The following is a 12,204-nucleotide window of genomic DNA, read 5'->3' as shown; positions in this document are numbered from 1 at the left end:
ATTAACAATAGTAAGCATGTTGCACAATTGCTCTTGCATTTATTCCTCCTGTTTAACTGAAATTTTGTATTCTTTGACCAACATCTCCCCAGTCTCCACCCCTAGCCCTTGATAACCACAATTCTACTCTGCTTCTGTGAGTTCAACTTTATGAATAGTCCACATGTAAGTGAGATCATGTGGTATTTGTCTTTCTGTGCCTGGTTTATTTCACTTAACATAGTGTCGTCCAGGTTCACCCATGTTGTCAAAAATGACAGGATTTCCCCCAAGCTTTTTTAAGGCTGAATAGTATTATATGTGTATGGGTATACTTTTTTTTTTTTTTTTTGAGATGGAGTCTCACTCTGTTGCCCAGGCTGGAGTGCAGGGGCACTATCTAGGCTCACTGCAAACTCCACCTCACAGGTTCAAGTGATTCTCCTGCCTCAGCCTCCCGAGTAGCTCGGACTACAGGCACATGCCACCATGCCCAGCTAATTTTTTGTATTTTTAGTAGAGACGGGGTTTCACTTTGTTAGCCAGGATGGTCTTCATTTCCTGACCATGTGATCTGCCCACCTTAACCTCCCAAAGTGCTGAGATTACAGGCGTGAGCCACCACGTCCAACTGCATGTGTGTAAATTCGATTAATAGATGTTGCTCCTCCCTCATCCACCACAGTGGCTCTTTCCCAGCTCCAGCCGAGGTACACTAGAGGAGGATATTCTAAGCAGCAGCAACACGGAAGCAAAGACATTACAATGGGGTGTTATCTTACTGCCCCCATTAGACTGTAAGCATCTTGAAGACAAGGACCCCCATCACAGAGTGATGCTGTCATCCCTGGAGTGGACACTGTGCATGATTGATGACTGGAAGCAATGAACATAAAGAAGGGCAAAACGGAAATCAGCAGGATGCTTTGCATATCAGCATTGACTTTGCCAAATATGTCCAACTGTTCAGGAGTTATATTGGTTCTACTGTAGCTCCTGTGATTCCTAAGCACAGGAATGGTAATAATATATATAATGGTGTATGCATATATATACATATCTATATAATGATATCTTATTATATGTGAGAACTAGAGAATTCTGTTATTTTTCTTATCTAACCAAAAAGTGCCTACAGCTATGATAATTTCCAAAAACATAAATCTGTGCTATTTGATTTTCATGCAAAGCTCCTATTTATTCAAAAGGAAAATAAAGCTTAATTTAAAATCAGTTTAGGCTTGTTTTTGTAAGTATGCTTACCATTATTCAACTCCCTGTAGATATTGTCAAATTTCCCAATGTTATAAATATGTATTCTGTTAAAATATATCCAAAGTTATAATAAAGACAGAGAGGTCTTATACATTCAAAACAACATAGAGCAAATGCCCATAAACAGCATTTTATTCCTGTCTCCCAGAATTACAACACTACTTCCAATTGCTGGAATCCTAATTATTAAAATGAACCTATGCTGCAAGCTTTGTATGCTTAACATTCTCAAATCTTCATTTTTCAGATATGGAAGTGAAGCAAATCAACAAACGTGCCTCTGGCCAGGCTTTTGAGCTGATCTTGAAGCCACCATCTCCTATCTCAGAAGCCCCACGAACTTTAGCTTCTCCAAAGAAGAAAGACCTGTCCCTGGAGGAGATCCAGAAGAAACTGGAGGCTGCCGAGGAAAGAAGAAAGGTAATTCTTTCCATAGATTTTTCTTCTCTCTCTCCTTCTGCTCCTCCCTCTCATGCACACGAGCGCACACACAGAGAACAATGACATCTGAACCTGCACTATCTCAACATGTATAGGTATTCAGTAGACACAGAGCCAGGCTAGTTAGGGTAAAGCTTGCCTCAATTATGGTAAGATAAATGCTAATTTTAGGCTAGCCAAACCAGAGCTCTCAGAAACCCAAAGAGCTTCAATGCACTGGTGTCCCTTCCCCTATATTGAATCCCCTTATTATAAAAGTCTCCCTTCCCTAGTCCATCAAGCAGAAGCACTGTGTTGGAGAAAACACAGCCCTAGCGAACTCCAGTGGCGGGGAGGGGATGGAGTGCTGATTCCTCCCTCTGAGGATTTGTGTCATCCCCAATGTCAGGTGTGGTTTTCCTTGGAATTATAAATTACCAGATCTTCCTTCCAAGATCTTTCCTGCCCAGGTGCAGTTCTCCCCAAGGGTAAGGGCCAAGAGCTTGCCCCTTTCCTCCTTAGAAGGTCCTTCCAACATCAGGACCTTCACTGAGATCTTTGAATATGTTCTTTATCTTTTTCTAAGCCTTGATGGGATTTTTTTCTCTTTTTGCCATTGGTCCCTGCTTGTATCAAAGAGCTTTCCTTTTGCCAAAGCTTTGAATTTCTATTATCACATGCCTAAGAAGAACCAAGGGTATTATTTGAGAACATTCAGAAATCCTAGGGACTCTGTACACAGACAGAAGTCATTTGAATGTGTCTGTTCCAACCACATGGTTATGGTAGTTAATCCCATCAAGGTACTCTTGATCATCCAAAAATGAAATGCTTTCAGGTAATTCATCCCTACATTGTATTTTCCATTACTCTTTAACGATATATTTTTAGAATTAGGTAGTCACTAAGAACATGTTCCCTGCACAATTTTACCATGTTGTCTATAAAAAGTCAGCCAACACTTTAGACACTTCTATGTTGGATAATTAAAAACAGAATGAAGATGGTCTTCTTAAAGACTGAATTCTCCAAGAGGGAATGTGGAACAAAACAAATATGCGTGTATAATATATATGCATTTATACACACATATATTTACACAAATATGTGTATTATCAAATAATGAGGCTCAAACATTAGAAATCCTTAAATTTTCTGAACAAGAAAATACCAACCTTTGTGGTTGAAAAGAATCCTCCTATGATATATAACATACTGATCTCAATTTTCACCTAAGAGTGATGTTCTCCAAATGCCTGATGAGTATTTCAAGTATATATATATAAATTTTTATATATATAATTACAATGGTAATTGGTATATAGAGATATCCATGTTATAGACATATTATATATTGCTACCTCTATATATTACATATACCAACCATAGATATAGACATAACAATGGTAATTGGTATATATGTGATGTGTATATATGTATACCATAATTAATATTATTATATGTGCCATAATTATATATTAATATTGGTATATATATACTATAATTATATATAAATATTGGGGGTGTGTATATATACATATAATACTAGATATAATTGTTCTAGATTTAGAAAGCATGAACCTGAGCTACTAACTCAACTAAGGTAACTACAGGAAGTTGCTTTAAAACATTTTTATTGGTTTTTTGTTGTTATTTATAGCTTTATTCTCATAGTAAAGCTAAAATAAATTATTCAAAGTTATCAAAACTGCTGCAAACAGATATAAGCAATATCTAAAACAGTGGAGAGCATGTTGTACCCAAAGCAGTTTAAGTTCTGACCCAAGCATTGTCATCTTATAGGTAATAGGTAGAGATATTTCATAGGTTGACCTATATTGAGATGCTATGACTTGATTAGAATACAGTCAGTGACTGAAGTGAAATTAAAACTCAGAAACCAAAATTTAACATCCTGATTTAGGATGTTGCTGGTGTTTCTAGGTAATACACTTAATTTGAAGGAAATTATTGAGGATAAAAAAAGAACTGAGATAATCAAAATTAACTAGGTGTTCCTATAAAACTCCCTGAGATTACTAATTAATGAATATGATAAAGCTCCTGCACCCTGACAGCAAGAAATTGTCAATGATTATACATTTAAACAATTGAATTGAACTAGAAACTGGCCACATGGCTAAAAGACATTTACAAATGTAATCATCCAGTATTACAATGCCCAGAAAAGAATATTCCTTGGAACCCTTTAAAAGCCGTATTTCATCATCTTTCCAATTATTTGTTAAAATTTTTGTAATGCAAAAATCACCACATAGATTATGTCCTAGTGGTAGGGTTTTATTTTTGTCCTTTATTTTTTTATTTTTTTGTTAATGGCAGAATTTTAATTAAAAGAAAATACAACTAATTAAAGAAAGTGCCAACTTTAAAAAATCACTAATTGATTTATTCTATTGGGTTATACTGACTTAATTAGCACTAATTTAAAGAACTATTAATTATCTTTAAAGAATTTAGCAAGTGCATATATCTCAATAATTATCTTAGTAAGGACATGCCTATAACCAAAACCCAACTCAACTAGCTAAAACAGAGTGAATATGTGACCAAAAAGTCTAGGAGTGGCTGCAGCATCAGGAACAGCTGGATCCAAGGATCACAGAATTATCAGAAAACGTTCTTTCAATGCCTGCCACGTCTTCCTGCATTTAAGTGGTTTCATTACCATGAAAGTTTAATTTCAGTAGTCAGTTCCAAATTATTTTTCTCACAACTTAGAGACTTCAGCCGAAACAGAGCTTCTTTTTCCCAATAGTTTAACAAAAGTCTTGAAATTGAGTCTCAGTGGCCTGACCTGGATCACATGCTGAATCCTGAATCAATCGTTGTGGCCAAAAGGATGTAGTACTTTGATTTGCTAGCCTGAATCACATGCCCACCACTGACCTGCAAAGGAGTTTAGATAGGATCCCTGGGGTGAGAATTGTGGAGGGGTAGTTTCCCAGAAACAAATCGAGGTATTCTCACAAGAGGAAGAAGTAACGTATCTTAAGTAAACAAATCTGTAGATGTCCACATTTTTTATCTACAAATATTTGGTGTTACTGTAACAATCAGAATAATTATTTAGTCCATACACTATTCAATGTGTAACTCTCTCCTGTTGCCCTGCTGTGATTAATTTATTATCGATAGAATAAAAATTATCAGTCTAAGCAGCTCCATGAAACAGTACTGTCCGGCAGAAATATAATGTGAGTCGTGCCAGATAGGGTGGCTCACCACTATAATCCCAGCACTTTGGGATGCCAAGGCAGGTGGATGACCTAAGGTCAGGAGTTCAAGACCAGCCTAGCCAACATGGCAAAACCCCATCTCTACTAAAAATACAAAAATTAGCTGGGTGTGGTGGTGGGCACCTGTAATCCCAGCTACTCAGGAGGCTGAGGCAAAAGAATCGCTTGAACCCAGAAGGCAGAGGTTGCAGTGAGCAGAGATGGTGCCATTGCACTCCAGCCTGGGTGACAGAGCAAGACTCCATCTCGAAAGAAAGAAATATAATGTGAGCCATATGTGTATTTTTAAATTTTCTAGAAGCCACATTTTTTAAAATAAAATAAATGTGAAATTAATTTTAATAAAATATTCTTTACCCAATATAGTCAAAACATTATTATTTCAATATGCATGTAATCAATATAGAAGTATTAATGAGCTGTTTCACATTCTTTTATTCATACTAAGCATTTGAAATCCAGTGTTTATTTTACATTTACAACTCACTTCAATTCATATTAAACATATTCCCAGTGCCTAGTAGCCAAAGGCAGCCAGTAACACAGACACAGATATTAAACCAAAAAACATCTAATGAACAATGGGGAAACTTTAGGCCTAAGTTTTTAAAACTGATAACAGATAACTATTCAGATTCAACTTTACTTTTATATATATATTCTTCAAAAATTACATTGATATAGGAACTCAGAAAGTTCAAAAGAAATTTCCATTCTATGATTTTAATCTCCACATTATCAGAACTAAGGCAAGTGCGAGGTTTAAGACATGCTTAAGTAACAGGACCTTCTAAATCTCACGCCCTCTTCTTTAGCTGCCTACTCTCAGTTTCTATGTCAACTCCTTACCATGGGGAGGGGACTTCTCTGAACCCAGGTTTCACTTCTTACTGTCTTTCACAGTAACGAGGTTTTCCTTTGTAGCACCTAGCACAATTAGTAAATAATTAGTATTTATTGACATTTTAGTATCTATATGAATATTTATTTTTTTAGCCCTGTATCTCCCACTAGATTATCAACTCCATGAAGATAGAACTTGTCTTTTGTTTACACTACTTGGCAACAGTTAGTACTACAAAAATTTTTTTCTTTCTTATTCAACTCCTACTAGCCATTGTCTGAGTACTACAAATGTTTTTAAGTGAATAGATAAATAATAACTTTCAGGGCCAAATGAGGAAGTGGCTATATATAGTTCGTTTGGATTTTTTAATCCCATCTTCCCATCCTAAAACAATTATAGTCACTAAGTTTCCAAAGGATATCTGAAACTGTACTAAAGAATTCCTAGTCTAGGCAAAATCACTAAATCAACAGATATTTATCAAGCACTTACTATTTGGCAGGCCCTGTTCTAGGCACAGAGGAGACCCTCATCAACCTTACATTCCAGTGGGGAAGAAATAGCTAATAAATATATATGCAGTATATTAGATGATACAAAATATAGCAGGACAAAGAGAACCAGGGGAGTGGGGGGAGAGAAGCTATAGTATAATGTCATGTATTATTATTACTATATAATAATATAACTGTTGGATAATCAGAAAAAAACCTCTTGAATAAGAGAACATTTGAAAAGAAGCACAAAGGTAGAAAGGGAGTGAGGCAGGCAGCTCTTCTCTGGGTTCTATACATTCAAAGCAATGACAGTAGCAGGTACAAAGGCCCTGCTACTCTCATTACTTTGAATGTTTGAGAAATAACATGGAGGCCAGCGTGGCTGAAGCTGAGAGAGCAGGGGGAGAATAGTAGCAACTGAAGTCAGAGGTAGCGATCAAGGACTTTGACTTCACCTGAAATGAGAGATCATTGAGGATAATAAAGCCATTTCACTACTTTATGTGAATCGTAGCATCTTTTTAAAGAAGTATCCATTTTTTTAAAGGGGGAGATGACTAGAAAAATAAATAGTGTTAGCTAAATAGAGAACACATGAAAACGTTCTAGACTAAGACAGCGATTCCAGAACTAAGAATCCACAGAGGTGAGAATGCAGAAAGTATGTGTTTTAGGGCAGTGAGTAGACCAATGGTTTGGACTAGTGGATTTGGATAGGAAGTTGGAGAGTAGCGAGGTGAGATTAGGGAGGTCTGTGAATGCCAGGTTAGTATGAAAACTGCATTATATAAGCAGCAAAGAGTCACTACAGAACTCCAAAAATACATGCATGTTCCGCCTGGCCCAGGGGTCTGCAACATTTTCATTGCCCTGGACCCATTTCCTTTCCCGTAAGTTGCAGTTCTTAAGATTCTACCTAGCAAACATATTACTTTTAAGTAAGTATTAATAAATTATCTTACGATGATTGTAATCAAAGTAATCTGTAATTGCCTATTATTTCTAATTATTATAAGATAAGCATTTTTGTACCAAATTGACATAATTCTAACTCAAAGTAAATATAAAGATAGACATGGATATAGATGTGAAATATGATTTCTGTTAGGGCTTTTTAAACATAAAACGCTTATGAGTTCTCCTCCCTCCCCCTACCCTTAATACTTTGAAAGCCTCTTTCTGGGACTTCAGGGACCCCTTCAAGGAACTAATGACCTAGGCTGTGTTTGGGGGACTTCCTGGATTTATAGCTGGAAGGTGCCACAGAGGCATCTCCATTTAGGCTCAAATGCACTTTGTGTTCAATGTTGTGGCTATTTCCCCACTTCCCCACTCCATCTGTTGACACTATTGCAGCACTGACCATCTGGTTACTAGGTTGGAGGATACTCCCTGAGGCTTCTTTGAACCAGAATTAATGCTCCAGTGATTGGCTAGTAGAAGCAGCTTGTCATAAAAAGAATAAGCCCTTTCCCTGCTTTTTCTCCATTCTTTGATTATCTCTGGTAGTCAGTGATCACCTCTCTGAGTCTGTATCAATCTCATGCGGTCAGCTTGAAGCTCATCTCTTGAAATCAAAGTTTCCATAATGCAACTGACCCACAAGGGTGAAGTGACATGAATAACCATCCATTTATCATTTATTCATTCGTTCAACAAATACCTATTTAGCAAGAGGCAGCAGAGCTAGCCTAACTATCAGTTGGCCCAGGTCAACTCCAGCTAACTCCTGTTGTTTTGATACCATTATTAATTATTTCTCTTTTACTCTAATAAGCGTTTCAGTTTGGACAATCAATTACATGGTCATCCTTAGCAGCGGACAGTGTTTAAAAGCATCTTTAAAACATTGTGTTTAAGAACATATGGTTAAGAGAATGTCTGTGTTCAAATTCTGGTTCCACTGCTTAAAAGCTGTGTGACCTCAAGCAACTCACCTTATCTCTCTATGTCTTCTTTTGATGATCTGTAAAATGAGACTCGTAATAGAACTTACGTCATGAAGTTATTGTGAGAATTGGAAGGTTACTCTACATAAAGACATACGACAGGCATGGTAAAAAGGTTGGCAATTACTATTTGAAGATGCATCCAGTTTTTGACCTTACAGAGATAATCTAGGAAACTCATGATTGCATAAAGAAAAGATGTTTCTCATTAACAGAGACTGAAATGCTACCATATAATACATTGCTTTTTTTTTTTTTTTTTTTGAGATGGAGTCTGACTCTTTTGCTCAGGCTAGAGTACACTGGTGCCATCTTGGCTAACTGCAACTCCCACCTCCCAGGTTCAAGCAATTCTCCTGCCTCAGCTTTCCAAGTAGCTGGGATTACAGACACCCACTTTTCATACTTTTAGTAGAGACAAAGTTTTTTCATGTTGGCCAGGCTGGTCTCAAACTCCTGACCTCAGGTGATTCACCCACCTTGGCCTTCCAAAGTGCTGGGATTACAGGTGTGAGCCACCATGCCCAGCCAATATTTTTAAATATTATAAAATATTCTTTATCAAATTGCATAGAAGAAAAGACAGTTTGATAGGTAATAGATACATAAATAGATCAAGCCAACTAAAAGTGTTGTAAAACAATTAATATTGTGAAAACAAAAGGATCTTAATGACATTGATAAAAATCTCACCCTAAAAGAGATTCAATTAAAAAGCACCCTACTCCAACCAGTCCAGTGAGATTTCATTCATTAGCATGCTCTCATTACTGGTATAATCAGCTTCAAAGTCACAAGGCTCTGAAAGGAAGAGGTGTTGCTTATTCTTAATAAAATGGCATAAAAGTGGATTGTTAGTCACCAAACATGACAGACTTACCTTTTCCATTTGTTGACATCTCACATTGGCGATGGCAATTAAAATGGAATCCAGGGAAAGGGAGAGGTTTGTATAGCAGTGGATTATGAAATAAAGTACTGGATTATTCACAACTTGACATTCAGGAAACATTCTGCTCCTTACAGAATTTGGCACATGGGCCACAGCATCTTCCTGTGTGCTACCTTCTTGGGGAAGAACACTCCCACATTTCTTTTCCTAGGAGCTAACCACAGTAAACCCATTACACACTTCAGCAGAAGGGCTCATTCTGAAGGTCTTTGGATCTTAATCATTTTAAATTTCCTATTATGCTTCAGGCTCCTCAACACAAAGTGAATATTGCACTCTTTGGCTTTACCTAATTATATTCAATTGTCATATTTCAATAGGACATTATTTGTGACTTTAGATGGGTCAATAATGTTTTTTCATTGTTAGCAGTAAAGCCAATAATTACAGACACATCATCTAACCTACTAGTATAAAGACATTTTGGTACTAGGAAATTTAGTGTCTGATCAATGGTCTTGGATAGCAAGTAATATATCCCCCAAATAATGAAAAGTAACAAGAAAATAAATATGTTTATTCGGAAATAAATGGAAAATTAGTGCCATCTAAAATGTAGTCTTAAGTCTCATCTGTGTACATAAAGTAAAATGAGTTTTATATACCAGTTACTCAAATTTATCTTACACTCCATTTATACAGTAATTAAACTCTTATACTCAGTAATACAAAAAAAAATGTTAATTAACCTCTTTGCAAAATGTTAAGGTGCTCCTAAATGTACAATAAGTCACCTTCCCTGTCTCATTGTTTTTCCCTTCACATACCACTCATGTAATTATTTCAGTGATATTGAGTTCAGTGAGAGGAGGTTTCGGAAAAGCTGCTCACCAATAATGTGCCTCGGATCCCATAATAGCAAGATGGAGAAGGTTCTTTAGTCTCCAGAATGTCACGTTGAATATCTCAGTTCTATATTTTGCCTTGACATTTGCATTATATCAGCTGATCATTGTCTTGCCCTAATTTTCCATTTTAATATTTCAGTGACCTTCTATGTTAGGTACAGGTTATTTAGAAGTGTTCCACCAAGGCCAGATACTTTTTCCTTGACCAATTTATTTTTAACAGCTTTTATCAAATATCTCACTTCACCACCCTCCCTATCAGTCCCCGCAATCACAATTCCTTTCTGCTAATTGGCACAGTCAAGATATAAAGTAAGAATGCCTATTTGAACATGTAGTGAGAACTTTACTTCTCTGCCAAAAATGAAGAAAAATGCTTCCACTTTTGTATAGCATATGTGTTTATTTTATAGCCTCACTCATTTCTCATCATGTTTTAGTGCAGTTTTCTGAACGAACTGCTTATTTTTTCATTGATTAAACTGCTTATTTGCTCATTGGAATTAGAACCAATTTTCTTCCTTGAAGGTATGACTAGAAGATTAAATGCTGTTCATGTGAGAATCAATTTCTACCTAGGAATGAGTTATAGGCAGCAGTATCTATCTGGATTCTACACTGTGAAAAAGGAAGAGAGGTTATGCCTTTCTGCCCCAATGAAGTAGCAGAGGCCTTAGGAACTGAGGTAGATGCCCCCATGGTTATTAGCACCACAGAATAATTTGCTCAAAAACTGAGTGCTGGCCAGGTGTCGTGGCACATGCCTATAGTCCCAGCTACCCGGGATGCTGAGGCAAGAGGATCGCTTAAGCCCAGGAATTTGAGGCTGTAGTAAACTAAGATCACACCACTGTACTCCAGCCTGGGCAACAAAGCAAGACCCTGTCTCTAAATTTATTTCAAAATTGAGTGCTTATGAACAGAAACTAATATAGGAAGCCATAAGTGTTTCCTTGGAGTAGAATACTTTCCACCGTAATTGACTTCACATCCTTTATTTGTATGTGTGGACTTCAGCTTTAAATATTTGAAACACAGACAATTATTAGGTCCTGCAAATGTGTGAGTTGAGATAACAGTGGATGTAACATTCCCTTCCAGGGTGTAAGAAAAGGCACCACAGCAGCGAGCAGCCCTAAAGCACAGCCTGGCCCAGTTTGGCAGGTCTCTGTGAGTTAGCAGCAGACTCACATGACCACACTCTGTACTGCCTTCTGTTTCTGTTTCACCCCATTAATTGTGCTAAAGAAATGCACTTGACACCTATGCTGTGTAATCTCATTTAGCCCCAATAGCTACAAAAGTGCTAACCCCATTAAAATGAAGCATTTCAAACTGAGCCAAACGTTGCACTCCAGTAAATGCAGTAGGCATTGGTTATAATGGAAATTGTCCATTATTCATAATGGGAACAGTAGGAGTTTGTTCATGCAGATCAAATGTGTCCCACCAAGGCAAGAAATTTGGAAAAGTGTGTGTTGCTGTGTTACCTTGTAATTTCAAAGCCTTCCCGTCTGAATCCTATTTCACTGCTGTTTCCTCCTGACTCTGGTTCTTTCACAAAGGCAAATTAAGAATGCAAATATAAACATTAAGTTAAAGCACAACTGAATAAAGTGCCAAAGTTAATTGGAGCATTTGAAAATGAAACATTTGGCAGTTAACAGTGGCCTCTTGACAATACTGCACAGTAACTCTCTGTAAGTGGACCCTGTGTGAAGAGCAGCGGGCACACGGCCGCAGGCCGTGAAGTCCATCTCAAGGCGCCAGGCTCAGCAAAGCAGGATGCAAACCCAGGCCTTCCGAATACCAGGCTGGGGCTCGTGTCACTGTGCCACAGAAATTTCTGTAGAAAGGCTACTTGAAAAAAGTAGCCATTAAAAATCCAGGTGGATCCTATCTAGGGCAGTGTTGGAAACACTGATCTATGGGGGGAGGAGCAGGAAGGAACTGTTAAACCAATGAGCAGCAATGTTACATTGCTACCTGCCTTTAGCAGCTGTGGCTGATGGGCACGAGTTGCTCAGAAGAGTTTATCTAACTGTGTGGTAAGACAGAAAACTGATTTTAAAGCACTGCATTTAGAGGATGTTGAAGTTTTATTTTGCTTTATTTTGATTTTTTTTTTTTTTGGCTTGGCTTTGTTTCCTGGAGAATGCCCCACAGATTTCTGTTCA

The 12,204-nt window shown here is 37.3% G+C and overlaps 1 protein-coding gene across 2 annotated transcripts in view; it reads left to right on the top strand.

The window, feature by feature from the left end:
* STMN2 (stathmin 2) overlaps positions 1–12,204 on the top strand; it is a 55,008-nt gene that overhangs the window by 28,839 nt on the left and 13,965 nt on the right. For both annotated transcript variants that reach the window (XM_017521877.1, XM_017521878.2), the window contains one exon: positions 1,502–1,674. In XM_017521877.1, the coding sequence (XP_017377366.1) occupies positions 1,502–1,674 (173 nt within the window). The remainder of the gene's footprint in view (positions 1–1,501; positions 1,675–12,204) is intronic.

The sequence above is a fragment of the Cebus imitator genome, unplaced genomic scaffold, assembly GCF_001604975.1.
Source record: "Cebus imitator isolate Cc_AM_T3 unplaced genomic scaffold, Cebus_imitator-1.0 Scaffold22, whole genome shotgun sequence".
NCBI lineage: Eukaryota > Metazoa > Chordata > Mammalia > Primates > Cebidae > Cebus > Cebus imitator.
This window is presented reverse-complemented; position numbering and strand designations above follow the sequence as displayed.